This window comes from Lissotriton helveticus (assembly GCF_964261635.1).
Source record: "Lissotriton helveticus chromosome 1_1 unlocalized genomic scaffold, aLisHel1.1 SUPER_1_unloc_11, whole genome shotgun sequence".
NCBI lineage: Eukaryota > Metazoa > Chordata > Amphibia > Caudata > Salamandridae > Lissotriton > Lissotriton helveticus.
Genome location: NW_027611650.1, coordinates 8,155 through 26,635, shown reverse-complemented (window position 1 = coordinate 26,635; position 18,481 = coordinate 8,155). Strand labels below are relative to the sequence as shown.

The window sequence follows — 18,481 nt, the reverse complement described above, 5'->3', positions numbered from 1 at the left end:
TTCTGTTCGTGGGAGTTGATTCACCAAAAGGATATCAGTACTCAGAGTAGTGTCAGGGCTCTCGTCCTGATTATTAACTGGGCTTAGATCTAGAACTTGAGGCAGGTTTTTAAAAAAAGAGCGTAAAGAAGGGGTTATTTTCACAACACTGTTGGTTGAGACCGGGGCCTTAGCCCACCCTTGGCTGTTTTTACTATTTTTTTTATTTCCCTTCCCTTTGGCTTTCGTCCTTGTAGCTATCGGTTTGGTTTTCTGACTAGTTTTGTCTTTCTCTTTTGATAGGGCTGAGAAACTAAAAGGGATAGGCTCGCTTGAAGGCTTGCTTACAGCGGGGGCGGGAGGCAAGGCAGAAGCAGGAACAGAGGACTCAATTGCTGCCGCTGTATGCGGCACTGACACTGTCTCTGAAACAGGGGGTTCTGGTAGCTGTAGTAACGACTGGCTAACCCTTTTAATCTCTTTTAGATTTTTAATTACACAGTTGAGATTTCTTGCCTCCCCTAATGAGGCTCCCTTGCCTCTCTCAAGGCTCGTTTTCCCCGATCCCTCCGAGTGCAAAAACACCCCCACCCAAGGCTCCTTACTGTCGCAGGTTACTGAGCCTCCAACACCAGCTCGCGCCTGGGTACTGCTGATGGGTTCAGACTGCTTCTGTAGCAGCTGAACCACCGCGCCTCCAGAGCCCACGCAGCCAAACCTGCCTCTGAGCAGACCTCGTGCCGAGCGACCCCGGCGAAGCTCCACGGCTGCTCTGCTCCACGGACACTGTGGGAGCGGAGAGCTGCCGGAGGGCAGGGCAAGACACATCCGAGGTGGAGCCGGCTTGGCGAGGGAGAATCAAGCCGGCAGTCCTATCCTTCACGCCGCTATTGCAATTCCGCTTTTTCCAATTCCAGCGGGCGGCTCCAATCACCGGACACTGTGAGGCCGGAAGGCAGGGCGAAAACACACCCGAAAGCGGACCCGGTCTGGCAAGGGGGGATCAAACCGGCAGTCCCGACCTCGCTCCGTTATTTCCAATCCCAGCGGCTTCAGTTCATCTCGCCGAATCAGGTAGGGGATGCAGAGCAAAAACAGCGGATCCTCAAGAGTAGCCGGTCTCAGTTTAAAGGCGGAGAGGAGTGCTTCTCCGTGTCAGGGGAGCTCAGGCGTCTAGCGCGCGCACCGCACTTGCCTGTGGCCGCCATGTTCTCCATCGATCGGTAACCTCGATCACTATTTCTTAACAGAGGGTACATCTCAGAAGGAGGACCTGCGGATGGGTGCGGCACAATGGGACATAGTTAAAAGCCTGACAGACATGCTTCGTCCTTTTGAGTTCTTCACGCGTGCAGTCAGCCAGGAGGACTGTAATTTGGGCAAAGCTATCCCATTGTTGTGCATGCTGGAGCACCAACTGATGGCGGTGTCTTCTGAGTTTGAAAAAGATGTAAAAAAAGACCATTTTATTTTGTCTGAGAAATTATTAGAGCGCCTACGTGGTGATGAACGTCTTCAAAAGATCAAGTCAGAACAGCATTACATTTGTGCTACTATTCTGGATCCACGCTACAAAAAGGCGCTGGCAGGCGAAGCATTCTTACCTTTTGCTGATGAAGATGTTCAAAATTACAAACATTGGCTAGCCTGGTCAGCCAAGAGGTTTGAAAAAGAACGGCAGGTTATTGAAGGAGAAGGCAGTACATCAGCATCAGCATCAGCAGGCCATCCCCAGTCACAAGAATCCACTTCTGCACCTGTGGCTGGGGCACAAGTGACCTCTCAGCCGTTAAAGACACCGGCAAGTGGATCATCTGCACCACACACAACACTAACAGTGGCTGCTGTGGAGGATTGGCTAAGGTTGCTTGGGTATGGTTCTCGAAAAAATGTCACAGGCACAGCAAAAAGTAAGCAAAGTGGAGGAACCGTTGATGACCTTGAGTCGATGGTGCAGGACTATCTGAATGACTCAACAGAGGTCTTTCTTAATGATGAGCCATTGCAGTATTGGCATGGCAAAAAACAATTGTGGCCACAGCTCTCCAACCTGGCTATAAACTATTTGTCTTGCCCACTCGCAAGTGTGTCTTCTGAATGTGTTTTCAGTGCTGCTGGTGGCATTGTAACTCCCAAACGGAGCCGCCTCTCGCCCAAAAATGTGGAGCGGCTGACAATGATCAAGATGAATCAGCACCTCATACCACCAGATTACAAAGTACGAGAAAGCACGCCGCATGAAGACGAGGAGGACGGCAACGTAGATGAGGGGATTTGTTCTCTGTTCGGTGGCACTGACCTCATCCTGCCTGAATTCGCAGAGTATGATGACGAAATCTTCTTCTTATTCCCTGACACCGAGCCCTGAAAATGAGACAATGAATCAATAACTTTCTTTTTCGTCCTTATTCACTTTTATTCCTGTGTGTCTCTCTTTCTTTGTTTTGCACAGTTAATTTAATTCAAACTTTAATCACCTAATCCCAAAAACAAGACCATCAGCAGAACTGTCTTCACTTGTTTGCTTATTGATTTGAAGGTGCCGCAGTCTACATTCCTCAGGTTCACAAGTTCTGAAGAACATGCTCCTCTATCCTCCTCCTCCAGACTGCGATTTCCCTCAAAGCAGAGTGCTGGATTACGCCCAATGAAGAAAGACTCAGCACTTGTGGGGGTGTTCTACTTCTTTGCGGGTGAGTTGACGGCTTTGGGCCCATTGCTGTCAAGCTCTAATAATGGATAAAAGTGTTTTGGACCAAATATGAGGTGGAAATTTCTTGCCGTTTTTGCTGACTTGCTTGCCTTTGAGGTGCTCTTTGGCGGGATTCCGGGTGTTTGTGGGTGAGTTTTGGGGTCTGGGAGCACTGCTGCGACAGTCTCATCTTGATTGCATTTGCTTTTCAGGAAATCCGTGGTGGAAAACAGGAGTTATGATGATTGGTGAGTGGTGACCTAGCTGCACAGCGCGTTTGGACCGAAGGCCCAGAGATATTGTAAGTATGAGATTTCGCTTTTTGGCTGTTTGGGGGTGTTGTCGCGTGCTTTTTTGCGGGTGGGTTGGCGGGTCTTGGCTGGGGCATTCCTGGGAAGGTGTAATACCGGATAGAAGTGTTTTGGACAAAATCCTTAAGGAAAAGCCTTTTTTTTGCTATTTCTTCTGACATCTTGCTCAATGTAGCGTTTTGGGGGGCTTCCTGCTGTTCGTGGGTGGGTTGCGGCCGGGGTCTCTGTCGAAGCACTGCTGCGACAGTCTAATCTTGATTGCATTTGCTTTTCAGGAAATCCGTGGTGGAAAACAGGAGTTATGATGATGACCTAGCTGCACAGCGCGTTTGGACGAAGGCCGAGAGATATAGTAAGTATGAGATTTAGCTTTTTCGCTGTTTGGGGGTGTTGTTGCGTGCTTTTTTGCGGGTGGGTTGGCGGGTCTTGGCTGGGGCATTCCTGGGAAGGTCTAATACCGGATAGAAGTGTTTTGGACAAAATCCTTAAGGAAAAGCCTTTTTTTTGCTATTTCTTCTGACATCTTGCTCAATGTAGCGTTTTGGGGGGCTTCCTGCTGTTCGTGGGTGGGTTGCGGCCGGGGTCTCTGTCGAAGCACTGCTGCGACAGTCTAATCTTGATTGCATTTGCTTTTCAGGAAATCCGTGGTGGAAAACAGGAGGTATGATGATGACCTAGCTGCACAGCGCGTTTGGACCGAAGGCCGAGAGATATAGTAAGTATGAGATTTAGCTTTTTCGCTGTTTGGGGGTGTTGTCGCGTGCTTTTTTGCGGGTGGGTTGGCGGGTCTTGGCTGGGGCATTCCTGGGAAGGTCTAATACCGGATAGAAGTGTTTTGGACAAAATCCTTAAGGAAACACCTTTTGGCACTTTTTGTAAGTTAGGGTTTGTTAGGGTTAGCCCTAGCAGCAGGATTGCATGTGTTTCGGGGTGTTCTATTGCAACGCAGTTCTGGGGTTTTAGAGCACTGTTGGAGCGATGCTGGCTATGGATACTTTTGCTTGCTTGCAAGTGGTTTGAATACAATCCACGGTCGGTAAGGGTGTATTTGGGCCTACTGTTACTTTCAAAGTACGTTTTGTCACCATTTTTCTGCTAGCCATCGTTTTTGGAGATCTGATTGGGGGTCTTCTACATTTTTGCGACTGGCTTTAGTAAGGGTCTTGGTGGGAGCATTGATGGGAAGGTCAAATTGTGTTCTAAAACACAGTTTACAGTACACCTACCTTGAGGGGAAAGATCCGCTATAATATTTTGGCCATACTCATTTATCCTTAAAAAGGTGACTCAGACTGAGCACGCAATTTCAAAAATATTGTACTGTACTTAGGGAAATCAAAGTGTGACTTTTTGCACCACACAGCGTACATACGTTTTATTTATTTATCAGTGGTATTGTAATAGCACTTCCTGTTTTCCGTTCAATAATTACAGGCCGGGTTTCAGTCAACATCCGCCAGGCAGGCAGTGGACACAGGGTGTCTTCTGTCAGTGGTCACCAACATTGATGGACGAAGCATCAGCTGGAATGGAGGAGTGCCGCTAATAAGAGGAATTGTTTGCTGCATGCAACTTACTTACCAAATTCAACAGGACAACTCCAACAACATACAGAATACAGTATCCATTGTTTTCTTCTATGAGTGTGACTGCATGTGCTTAGCTTTAGTTTGTACCCAAAGATTTCTTTATCTTCAATTATTGTTTGTCCAGGCTGTGCATTTTTTTTCTTCTCTCAACAAAACCTACCCAAAAAGAAACCCCCATTCCCATCCATTTTCCAAACCCTAACCCTCTTCCCCCGGGCTGTGTTGTTTTGCTTGATGTCTGACTAAAATGACATCAATAATTCCACACACTTGCTGGGGAGGATAAGGTCATAGCAACAGGCTGGTGAAGGAATACGAGGATATCTTCTAGACTTACTCAGCTTCAGTACTATTTCTTCTAGTAGTAGGAGCCAATGTCAAATAAATTCAACGCAAGTACTAGTTATACTTGCAAGCAAATACTTTACCATTTGTTAGGCTACATTATGGCACTGTTCTAGGAGGAAGGTCCTTCTCCTACCTGGCCGGCAAGACCTGGAACTCACTCCCGACCGACCTGCGCCTGACCCAAGACCACCTCTCCTTCAGGAAGAAGCTCAAGACCTGGCTGTTCGAGCAGTAACGGCACCCCCCTCCCACCCAGCGCCTTGAGACCCTACGGGTGAGTAGTGCGCTATATAAATGACCTGATTGATTGATTGATTCTAGTGTACTGTCACCTGCTATATTCTCGATCGTACCGTAACTGTTGTAATGCTACAGTAAGGACAAACCAGGAAACGTTTTCTTTTTTTCCATAGGCATGCAACTGCCACTGTGTCACACCACTAGTACCACCGCAATGAGGAAATTTCACCCGCCCAGGATTGCCAACGTTAATCCCCATTTCACGTGGAGCCAGCCCTGGGCCTAGCCCTAATTTCTAACACAAATTACAGGTAAGATAAGCGTTTGGTGGGAGGTAGTATAATGGAGTATTAGGACTAGACGAGAGATTGACGGTAGTACTACTAAAGTCCTACGACTGTTCAGGAAAACAAACTTACTGTTACACCCCTGTCCCCCACCCACCAGACTGAAAAGCAGTAAAAAACAGGTATGGTCAGATAAAGTTCAAAAAAGTATATTTATGTAGCCCTAACAAAATAATCTCCCTCAAGACCCTCCCTAACCCCAACGATTGTCTTTGAAAAGTCCCAAAAAGAACCCAACTCCCAAATCCCACCCCCCAAAAGTCTCTAAAAAAAGGGCAAGGGACACTCCACTACTGGAGGGTGCTGGTGAATTTTGCGGCCAGGGCATCATACTCCTTGCGGAGGGTGGCAAGGTCGAAGCGGAGGCCCTCCACCAAGTTCTTGTACCTAAGGACCTCCTGCTCCAGGTAGGACATTCGGACTCCTAGGCGGCGCTGGCGTGCCTTGCAGCTCCTGTGGGGGGCAGCTGGTCTTTCTGCTGCTTGGCGGTGGCGGTTGGCTTTCTTAGCCCGGCTCCGTACCGCTGGAGCACTGCGCATGCTGGCGGCCTGTGGGGTCACGGAGGAGGATGCAGCTGTCCCAGTCGAGGATGTTGTGGTTGCACCGGTCGACTGCGTGTCCTCCTCCTCCTCCAGGGCCACCAGCCGCCGATATTCGGCGACAGTGGCATCCAGCCTCCGTTGCCGGGCCATTCGAGCCTGCTCCCTCCGTGATGTCGATTTGGAAGGAGCAACTATATGAAGAAAGAAAGACATAGTCTGTAACCAATGCTCCTTAGCATTAATAACACAAAGTGATTGAGCCGAAAGTTGGGTCACAGTACAAGTAGCAAATTGAAAGCACAGTAGATAACTATTGTGGACAGTATCTATGTAACCTCCCACTTCTGCATCCTTGCTCTAACATTAGTGGTAGTTTAATGAACAAATTCTACGACCACTATGGACTTCCATTACAGTCGACTATGACAGTACACCAGTCTTATTCTTCTTCTTCTCTCTTGTTTAGGAAAATTGGTACGTTATCTTATGCAAGCCGGCAGAATGGCAGCACAGTGAACTTGCACCCGAGAAAAACAGTTGCACACCATGATGAGTGAGACAGACTGGCGTTACTGTACCGGTCCAGTACATGCAGGTGGTGAAGCTATTACTTTTCTATTACGGGTGGCACTGAGAATACTCTGTTACAAGGGCTACTGCTTAATTAATTTACCTTTCACCCTACAGTGCAAATGAGTACTAGAAAAGGAAAATGAAGAATCTAAATAATTTGATTATCTATCACTTCACATGGGACGTATTTGATGACATATGGGATGACTTTAGGTGCTTTGCTTAATATTGAGTGAACAGTGATACACCCACACATGAATGACGTACTACAACTAAACTAAAGTTATTAAGAGAGGTACGGAGTGTCCACCGTAATAACCGGATATATGCTGTGCTTGCAGTTGCAATACAAAGTACTGCTACTATTCATGGTAGTATTGGACACATTTACAATTTCTTTTCCTTGCCTTCCCTACACTGGAACGGACGTGCGGGTGCGGTGGTACATGCTCTTCAAGGTAACACTTAGTTCATCCAGCGACCATCTACTCTCTCTAGATACACATGTGCTATCTAAGAGTCAGAGAATACCATGCTCCAGGCATCCATTCATTCAAAGTATACGCACACATACAGTTTCTGTTTCACCCACCCAGGCTGCTGTCCTTCCACCCATCCTTGCTTCATCATTGACCCAGCCATGCACCATACCATATTCTTTCCTTCCCAGCCACCTCGGGGGCCAAGCAAACACATATCGTTCTTCTTTGCCAGCCATCATAAAATTTCGCGTCCCACTTACTTACACGTACACCCTTCTTTCGCTTTTCGTTCATCCCATCCATCACGTTCATCTAAGATCTTATTGGGATTCTTCTCACCAAAAACTTCACAGCTAAGTCGGAGTACATTTCGTGGAGGCTACTACCTGGTTGATTTGTAATACACCCGTGCAGAAAGCACACTATGCAGTCTTCAATCTCAATAAGTAAGGAATATATAGCTTACCTGTTCCCGCCACCACCGTGCGAACCCCCACAGGACCGTCCGCCGGCTCTTGCACCGCTTCCTCCCCAGAGTCCTCCGAGTCCTCGCCCAACACCGCCACCTCCGCGCTGGCCCCGCCACCAGATGTTCCACCTACAAAGTACATTTAAGAATGTTAGAATACACCACTCACTACTATATAATATTTGGTCTAGGAGTAATAAAGAAATGTTAAAAAAACAGAATACAATGTAATAATTTGTGACTGTCTACTCTAAAGTAAAAATGTCCCTTTTTCCAGGGAAGGCTGTTGTCTTGCTGCACTTTTATGCACAACTGATGAATGCTTGCTTTTTATTTTTAACACGCACCACTTTTTCTCCTAACAGACAGCAGCTTGACTTCTAAGAACACGAGTCCAGGATCAAGTTCAAACCAGGTGAGAGCTCGGCTCGACCACAAGAAATGTGTCCAATTAATCGTCAGCACTAAGCACTTTTCCGTTTTCAGTTAAATAGTTTTATGACAAAGTTGATTTTAATAAATGTGTTTACTTTTAATAAAGCTTTTAAACTTAATTAGACTCTGTGGTTTTTGGTCCTCCAGACTAGAGTGGATGAGCTAAAGGTTTTGGAATTTTTGCAAGCATGAGTGCCTCTGACACTTCTTGACTGTGACTCCGTACTCTTGTCCTGCATAGGATAATCTAAAGATCATTGGGGATCAATCATCGGTGACTTCGGGAGCTAAATGACTCTGCCACACTATCTAGTCAGTAAGGAGACAGTGCATAGAGCTATTGCTGAATAGAATGGGAGTCCAATGGAATTGCCAAATGTCCAATCTTAGTTAGCTACACAGACAGACTAATAAGAATAATCTAGTAATACCACATGGAGTCATATTCGAGGCAGGATAAGAATTTATATCCAGTCAACAAGAAGATCAAAACGATTTAGAAAAAATCGAATGAGGAACGCTAGGAAAAAATAGGTACTCTTTATTAAAATTTAAACTTACTGGGGCCAGCAAAGGAGCCCTCGCCTGCCCGATCCTGGCCTGCATCCTCCTGAACAGCACCCTCCTCCTGTGTCCTCTTGCCCTTGGGGGGAGCTGATGTACAACATGAAAGAAAGAAAGACCAGAAAACATGGATGAGATTTGTCAACCAAATCAAACATTTCAAAAGAACAATAACAAAATATTTTGGAGAAATAGCAAATAGATAGACAACTATTCCACGGGATCTATCTCATGTGGTATACTACGTTATTCGTATTGCCTGATTTGCGGACCGTTGACTTAGAAAGTTCCTATGTAACTCAATAAACAGACTACTAAAGAGGTTTGCCTAGGCCTGGCAGGCAGCAGTCCGCAGCACGCGAAGTGACAGACAAAGTCCATCCTGCTTGCAGATCAGTGAATACTCAAACTATCAATCCACCGACCACCGCCACTATTTCTTCTTATAGCCATGTGTCTAAAGGAAGGACTGGACTTCAGTCTGTTGGGGCTGATTTAGAAGTCCCTTGCGGCTCATTTTCCTCCATTGTTGCGTGACTTTTGTGACGCAGCAGCAGAACAAAAGACTCGCCATGGTGTTGGTGCGGCGTATATATGCATCACGTTGTAAAGCCCTGCGCCATCAGGGGGCGTTCCGGCGCAAGGGAGGGCGTACCTGCGCAGGAACGAATCCTAAAAGTGGCTGAGGGAAATCTACAAGATGTCAATCAGTCACTTTTAGGACAATGATGCATGACTCAAACCCTGCGCGCTTGAAGCCGACGTACGGCTTGATGCAGCATTGGGGAGATAGGGTACCCCAGAGCATTGCTGGAGCTGCGCCATCGTTGGCACGCAACTCCAGCAATGCGCCGCCTTTACGGCACAGATGCGTAAGGCTTCTGTGACGTTTTGGGCCAATGGGTGGTGGTGGCATGGCACACAATTACTGCCGCACCCCTGCTACTTTGCAGGGATGCGCCGGTAATTGAAAATATGACCCTTAGTGTCTAGCATTACGCAGTTCTTATCTTTACACTACACTCATACATAATTTCTCAGGCCAATGAAATTAACACAAAATACAAAACAAATAAGCATAGTAGCAAGCAAGGCTACTGAGAAGGAGAGCAGTGCACCTGAAATGCATAGAAGATTTTGAAATATAATTTACCTACAATGTAATCGGCAGCATTATTGCTCTTGGTAAAGAACAAAGATTTGCAAATGACAGAGCCGGATAAAACAGAGTAGTGATGAATAGCTACTACTACTCACCAAGCCCGGGGACCTCTACGCCGAGCGCGTCCAGCAAGTCCCGTTCCCGGTCCATGACATCTGTCCAGCGGTGGGTGGCCTGGTTATATGTGCGCCCGACCCCAGAGAGCTTAAACATGGCCCGGCACACCTTCTCCCACCGCTTCCGGCGCTCCCGGATGCCATAGCCGGTTGCGATCTTGCCGCCTCCCAGGATCGTCTTGGGGAGGCGGCGCTGGACGTGGAAGATGAGTGCGGCCACCTCCTCCGCGCTAAAGATCTCCCGTGGCACCACTTGCTCCCCCCTCAAACGCCCGCACGGGAGCCGGGCACGGGGTGCGGGACCCTTCCCCTTCTCAGGGTGCTTCCCGGCTCCCTTTACCATGGTCTGGGCAGAAATAAAGTTAAATGATAAAGAAGAAATAGAATAGTGAAGAAGAAAAGAAAAGAGTTTAAAAAAGTAGTTTAAAAGTAACTAAAAGCAGCAGAAAACACAAACATATAGAGCTAGAAAAATAGAGGGATAGATAATAAGTAAAATAGATCAAATAAACTTCAAACAAGCAAAGGATGGCAGAGATTCAGAGAGGATACAGAAAGCATGCCCAGAACCATAGCAATGAATGAGAAACAAGATGGCCGCGCCCGTTCACGACCGCGTGGGTAAGTTCGCGCGAGATTTTCCTCGCGAGCACGCGCGAAATTGTACTAGCGAGCAGCACAGTTTGCGAGATTACACATAGCGGCCGGAAACGGAATTACGTCACGCAAACAAGATGGCCGCGCCCGTGTACGACCGCTAGGGTAACTTGGCAAACATATAGCTACAAGCGCCTCGCGAACACGCACAAAATCACGCGAACATACACGTCGCAAAGAAAAATTTAGTGTATTCGCAAGCATTCGCAGCTTTCGAAATCGATCTCGCACGGATTCGCGCCCCAAAAAACGCGCTAATTTGCAGAAAAAACTATTTTTGCTAAACTGAAAGCAATGAGCAGGTGCAAAAGTTCTAACTTAACATTAGTAACATTCACTCTAGTGCTTCCTGAGGGGCCCCTCCAGAGTTTGCAACTATTCTATGACCCTGCTATGACCCAAACAGCAGGCTCATAGAATAGCTACAAGTAGACCATAAAGGTCCTGTGAAAAAAAATTGCACTGCAACAGAAAGCAAGTTACAGATAAGGAAGGAAGCAGGTGCCAGCCAGACTGGAACTTTCAAAATAACTGACACATTAATCAACCCCAAATTAATTCATGGCAGTTGAAGTAGGGGAGGTGTGCTTGCTTTTTTCAACCCCCATAAACTACAGTGATAAACAAACCTAATGGGTGGCAGTGAGGATGTACCAGAGGGTGGCATGGGTGTCCCAGAGGGTGGCAGTGGTGAAACAGAGGGTGCTGTGAACCTGTGATGATAAACCAGACGTAGAAACAACATAGTCGCGGCCGTTGCGAGCCGAAAAGTAAGTTCGCAATTGCGAAATTGTCCCAAAATCCGCGCGAACGCTCGCCAACACAAAAAACGGGAAAATCTGCAAATCCGCGAGAGTTCGCGTATTGTCGCGGATTGCGAATCCGTAAATACGCAAATTCACGTACGCGAGATCCGCTAGATCCGCCCATGGGTTCCCTCATCATACCTGGACCGCAAGTTCCACGATGTAGGCTATAATTCCATGCAGGAAAGAGCTGAGGTGTTTTGAGGATGAGTGATTTTATGGGGTGTGTGAGGGGCAGAGAGCAATCAAAGAGGTGACTAAAACTAGCTCCATAGGGCCAGATCAATTTAATTCAGTGGTCCACTGGGATAGGATTAAAAAGAGAGGGATCAGAGTTTTAATCAACTAGACCTCTGTAGATGGTCAACATGTTTCTGCCCAGGATTGACACTGGCATTTATCAGGACATGGGAAAATTGCCAAGTGGCTAGAAATTGTGAAAGTAACTAAATAAATAAAGGTGAACTGGCCACCAAGGTATCAGAACGGCCAGGATGACAATGGGATGTATGTTTTCTGGGTCCACCCTCTTTCTAATAAGAAAAGGTGATGGTATGCACTTACAAACCACTCGGGGTACATTTTATGCTGCCCAACACCTGTGTTAATGCAGTGTCTTTAGACGTCCTAGCGAAAGTCACACGGACAAGTAATGAAAGTCTAATTGACAAGTTGGTTACCTTATTCTAGGTGTAGTACTGCCGGATCAGGGAGCTAGATAGCCCGGGTGAAGGGAAGCTGTCCCATGAGAAGACATGTTCTTAAGCTCCCCCAGGACAGATGAGATGTTCAACTGTGTCTGTGGGTGTGACTCTACAGAGGGTTTGGGAAACACTGCGGCCATTTGTAAAAATTATGCCTGCAGTCGGACCTGATGCTCAATAAATCTCCTGCTATATAAGTAACTGTGCGGGTCCTCTCTACTCATTGTGGCTCTCACTGCTGATTCCTGAGCTCCTGCAGTATTGACAGTGTGCTGCGTTTCATCACGTTGTGTGATCATTCATGGCAGGCCAGTGCTCTGAATGGGACGTGTCGATGACCCGAAAATTATGGCCAAGAAGTTCAAGATTTGTTTAAAAAAGTGTTTCCATATGTAGCCCATTCCAGAGTAGTCCAGCCAGACCATAATGAGGCCAAGTCCCCTTTCTTTGACCCTCAGGCCTTGTCGAGCGCTCCTGGCCCAGGACTTGCCCCTCGTCTCATCTGATTGATTCTCCAGGGTGCTGCCCCATATCGTAGTTCAGTTGTACCTTGGAATATAAGGATCTAGTTAACGATCAGCTCTGATGCTTTACTCTATCACCATACTGGGTATCCTTTTCCATTCCCTGTCTCCAAGTCTGTCACTAGTGTGTACTGCGCTTTTCACCATTGCTCAAATACTCCTCTCTTGGCATTCAATAGTTCATGTCATCCATGGTCTATTTTGATAGGGCATGATCTGCCACATTAGGAATTTTAGTAGTAGGCGCTGCTTCTGTATTGCGAATGGTGTCCCAGGGTGTTGGCCCATCAGTCATGAACCATTTGCAGTCTTTGGAGCTTGGAGGCCTACTACGCACCCATGTTGCTGGCCTGCATCTAATGTGACTCACCGGCCCAACAGACCTCTATTCCTATGTCGCGGAGGTTCCCCTGACACTGGGCCACACCCCGGCTTGCATCCCTTCCTCATAAAGCAGCTCTAGCCTTAGTTGACCTCTCAGGTTCGTCATCTGTTATTTCTCTCACAAGGGACCTCAGGTATCCTGCCCTCTGCCTCTGATCCTCTCTGTGCTCTCCAACCACTCTGCCTGGGCCTTCCAATGGGCCTATTCACCAACTGATGTCAACTTTTGAGTAAATGACCCTCACTCCACATGTCTTTAAGTCTGTATCAGGACGCCAAAGCGTAGCACCTTCAAGTACCTCTTGAAATTTGCCATTCAGCCATTGCCTGGCTACCCCCCCTCCCTCCCCCACTAGTGTCTGAATGTATTTGAGCAGCTGCCAGTGGAGTCGCTGAGGCATTTAGCTGTTGCCTTGAAAGAGAGGCTAGACAAGAAGAGGAAGTGGCAAACTGCTGTGTCCCTTCTCCACACAACATCTTTCTCTCTAAGGGAAGGCAAGTCTACATGTGCCAGTGAGCTCTACATCTGCTCATAGTTTCAAAATGTCAGCAAGGGAGTGGACATTGAAAAACAAACAACATGTTTCTTAATTGAATCGTGAATATTTGAAGGTGAAATCAGTACACCATACTGGTGGCTGAAAATTGTCTGCTTGTTGAGGTCATGAGCCTACTTTGTCCATGCCCTAAAATATGTATGTCTGTTGTAGCACTTTGTATGTGCAATTGGGTGAGTTAAAAAAACACTCAACACATTGGCAGAGATATTTTTTACTCAAAACCCAAGGGTACATTGCACTCTGGAGTATGGCTGATATGCAGGTGTATTGTTGCCTGAATTCTGCCAGACATGAAGAACACGGGGCCTAATTCACAAAGAATTGCAATAGGACAGTGGCTGAAGGAATTCTGCTGCCCTGCCCTACACCAATTTGAAAGGGAAGGAATCCACCGTATTTACACAATATAGCGCATTCCTCTCCTTTCAACTAGCGTCGGGACACAATTAACAATCGAGCGCCAATGCAGGCACCCTTGCACCATGGTAAAAGCGTGTCTGTGTTGTTGGTAAAAGTGTTTTTTATGCAGGAAAAGGCACCTTCCTGCACAACAAGAATCACAAGTGGCGTTTTACTCATTCTATGAGTGCTGCAGATACAGCACATGTGCAAAGGGGAGAAGCAAGGAGAAATATGAGCATTTCTCCTCATTACCCTGCTCTTGGGAGGCATTTATGGTGATGCCCCAGGTTAACGTGATTTGATAAATCAGGGACAGGGTCAAATTCCATGGGTGTTGATCAGCAACACCCGCAGCAACACCCATGGAAGGCCTCCTTGTTGTAAAGAAAGGCAAGGCAGCCCTTTGAGCTACGCTTCTCTAATCCATGAGGCCATGCAACGCCACGCCTCATAGATATGATTGCGAGGCCTGTGCCACCAGAGAGTCATGAAACTCTACACTGCGAGGGTGCTGGAGTCATGAAATTGAGTGACACAATGCACAGGTCTAGTGCGTTACCAAAAACACACACTATTCTACAGCAGTCAATGAAACCCAATTGTCATTCTGAGCAAAAATTAAGTGAAAAATCTGTGCCTCATAAGTTGAACATAACATTTGTTTTATTTTCAGACAAAGTGTGGGATTTAATGCTGGTGTTGTTAGGTTAGGAGTATTTGGCCTCCATTTTGCACCCCTTTTCTGAACATAATTAGATTTCTCAATTCCTGTCTTGTGATATTTCAGTTCCTGCAGTAGACGAGACCCCCAATGGATATCAATGTAAAGATTGCTACACTGACCAGGCCTTGGACGCCTGCACAGTGGCTGGAGATGTTCAGTGCACCGGGGAGCATACCACCTGCGCCGGCTTCCACGGAACAGCCTCCATACCTGGTGAGTTAAACCAATGTTTGTAATTTTGAGTTATTTCTCCCACTGCAACAATCTTCTAGATTTCTAATCCTTTCTTTCAAACTAAATGCTGCTCACACTAGTACAGCTGAATGTCTTCAGCGTGCTCATTTCCACAAAATACTAAGCAGAAATCATGTGGCTTTGAACCTGATGATGTGGTATTTGTGTAGCATAAACCTAGACAATGTTGGAGGCACAACAAGAATAAATATCTCTATAACTTCCTCTTTCCACATGTGCTGCATTCTGAAGCACTCTTACAAAGAGGATAACACCTCTAAAGGTGTCCCCTCATTCACAAAAACAATACTGACTCCAATGCAGGCACCCTTGCACCATGAAGCAATGGTAAATACTCTGGCGCTGGGCTGCACTGACAGAGAGCAGGTATGCAGCAAAACTTTTTTAAGTTGTCTTTCTGAGTTGCGCTGCATCACAGTTTGATACATCTGACCCATTGGAATGTGTGTATCTCAGTATCCAGATAGCTGCTGCTGCTCTGTACCACAACCAGGTCACCAGGCTCCTTTTCAGCCTGTTAAAGACAATGCACTCAGCTGCTAAAGTGTTTATGGGATATGGCTACCCCTTTCTTATAATTACACACACACCTCACAGCAGTCAGTGTTGCTCCTCCTATGTGTGTGTTCGGCAGATCTCAAGTGAAATAAGCTAATGCCAGAAAGGTGCTTATTAGAACAGTCTTAATGCGTAAAATCCACATCATGAAATAGAGTGACAAAGCACATAAGCACTATGTGCATTTATGTATATGAAAATGTCTCTGGTTTGATTGAGCAGAGCAGCCTTGTACGCTCATTTCAAATCAATCAATCAATCAATCATTCTTTATTCAGTTTACACATGAAACCATAAAAATATAGTACATACAGTTATTGCAACCAAAACATTACATGCATAAATCTTAAAAGAATAGGAAAACATACAACCAATTCATGTGATGAAGAAACTGATAGGAGAGGACATTTCCTCTCACAAAATTATTTTTAAAACTCAATTCAGATGTACAGATAGGCAAAGTGAGATAACTAAGGGCCGGTCTGCATTGGGTAAAATTGAGATCTTTTTGTTTTTAAAACTATGTCTTCCGTATCTGTAGAACGTATAGAGGACGACAAAATTCAATGGGGCTTATATACATGCCCCTTGCGTCACTTTTGTGTCATTTTTTACATGGGAAAAGTGCATATGGGTGGCGCAAGAGGCTTGCGAATCAGCCCAAAAGTGCTTTGTAATGAGGTTCCATGTCAAGGATAGACTCCTTAAATCAGTGTCCCATTCAAGTGGGCGCCATCACACAATATTTTGAAAACTGGTGAATATAAAGTGATGAACAAATACAACTGAGTGCCTTCTCCAGGTAAAGTTATAGCATGGGCTGAGACTGTTTACATTTCACACCCTTCCCTGCAGCCAGTGTGATCCCTCCTAATTTTCATTTCAGCTCTTCTTTTGACAGAATGATGCTAATGGTGCCTTCTTCAGAGTGCACACTTAGGACTAGGAGAAAATGCAAAGTTCTAATAAAATCCAGTCAGGGTATTTTAAAAGGATTATCAAGAGAAAGACAAATAAGAAATGAGAGATCTGTTCAGAGTGGTTTCATATTTGTCCCAGTTAGATTAGCATATATGCATTGGTTGTCATCTGATGGTATCCTCATTATAAGGTAGTCCCAGTTCTTTGTGGCAGATAAACCCGGAGGTACACTGAGCAATCTTAAAACTATTGGACTTGACCGCGATGTAGAGGCAAATCTGAAAATAGAACAGACAAATTTTAGGCTGCTGGCTCTTGAGCATTATTTGGGGTTTCCAATTTCCAGAGCCTTCAACTACAATCCTTAGTTTACAAAAGGTATTCATTGTGGATGTCTGTAGCCTTTAATGGAAAACTGTTGTGTTTGAAAACTCCTTCACCATACGTCATTGTGAATGTTTTCTTAAGGATCACCTTTAAATTGAATCTTTCCATACAGACCATAAAAGAATCAAAGAGCATTTGCAAACCATTCACAGTATGTGCCATGAGAATGGCATTGTTTGTGTTCTTAAGGCCAGGAATTGGACCGGTACCAATCCTTCTCAAGTCTAAAGAGGTGTTGTTAGTAGGGCCATTCAAGACTTTTTATTATAGATATGGCCCTTGCCATCCAGAACAGCGTCCAGCGCTAGTTTACAATCATCTCCCAATATGATATGGAATTTTCAGAATTCATTGATGGGGTAGTTGCGGTGTGAAAGAAAGGCGGATTTGTCACTATTAGGAGAACAGGCAAACCCACGCTGAACACCATAGTGCCTGTCCAGAGCTTGTCCCTCATCATCTCACCAGTTATGTAGAACATTACAGGGAAGGCATTTGCAAACGTGAATGGCCACCCCACATAGTTTGGACTTAAGCTTGGTGTCACCGAGTACGGTAGGGTCATGACTGTTTGAGGTTCAGCAGTTTTAGAGGACTTGTACCACTCAGTCCTGCTTGGGTTTCTACGGCTCCCTTGCTGAAAGATGTGTCTCTTGGAAAAGGGCTAATGTCAGTGTGCTTAGAGGTCAGGGAAGATACGCTCTCCTTCTATTCAACACGAGAGTTCAGCACATTACCTTTGCGTGTGAGTAAAGTAAGGGGTGGTGGGCTATGGTAGTGGCAATTAACAAATTAAACCAATGAAGTATACAGCAGTAAGAAAGAAGGTATGTGTATTTTGGTAGGAGGCTACTGCAGTGGTGTCACAGTACCAATGAGTAGAAGGTGGGGGAGGTAGTTTGAAGGACCAGGACATTTGGAGAAAGGAGGGAGAGCACAGTTTTTATGAAGTGCTGTGGGTCCAAAGGAGAGGGGCAGGCGAGGGGCAGCCTAAACCCCAACATGATCTAAGGTCATGTGCTGGAAGTAGGCAGATGGGGGGATTTGGCACTGGGGGGTTAAGCCAATGAGGTTGTGGAACAGACAAAGAAAAAAAAGGGTGGTAAATGTTTGTTCAGGCAGTTTTACAGTATCTGTTTGTTTTGTTTTCATACCACTCCAGGAGACATATGAGGGCGTGGGATACTCATGATGGCCATAGGTGCAAGAGATAATTATGGCCAGTGTCCCATCTCTGGGGGAGAGAGGAGAGAAAATAAGGGAGGGGTACAGCAGGTCCCGAGGGAGCCAGTGAGAAGGGCATCTTCTGGTCTGCCACGGTCATATACCCTGGGAAGCATGGGAATCAGTGTTGGTTTTGGCTGTGGGCTTCATGAATGAACGCAAGTTTTCCCTCAAATCTATCTGAGTTAGGTCTGCCACTGACCTATGGGCCTGATTAGGATGGCGGGCGGCCCCACCCTAAAGGAGATGGGTGTCCCACATATGAATCTATAATACGATGGTGCCTGCGGCGCTTGCATTGCAAAGGTTTTCCATTGCGACGGGTGTGGCTGCTGCAAAACCCACCGCAATGGAAAAAAGGGATATGTAACACATCCCTGTCCTATATACACTTGGTACATGGACCTGGTGGGGGACACCACAGTGCCCCCCACACCCATAGAAAAGGTCCCAGGGTGGAGGGGGCCTACTATGGACCCCCCATGTCCATCCCTCCATCCTTTCCATGGCAGCTGAACTGCCAAAA

General features: G+C 46.2%; 1 protein-coding gene across 1 annotated transcript in view; it reads left to right on the top strand.

Annotated features, from left to right (window-relative positions):
• Window positions 1-14,823, top strand: part of LOC144805484 (uncharacterized) — a gene marked incomplete at its 3' end in the record, with an annotated part of 109,575 nt that extends 94,752 nt beyond the window's left edge. Inside the window, exon 5 of the mRNA XM_078672029.1 lies at window positions 14,674-14,823. Coding sequence (XP_078528155.1) covers window positions 14,674-14,823 — 150 coding nt within the window. The remainder of the gene's footprint in view (window positions 1-14,673) is intronic.
• Between the last annotated feature and the right edge of the window lie 3,658 nt (window positions 14,824-18,481).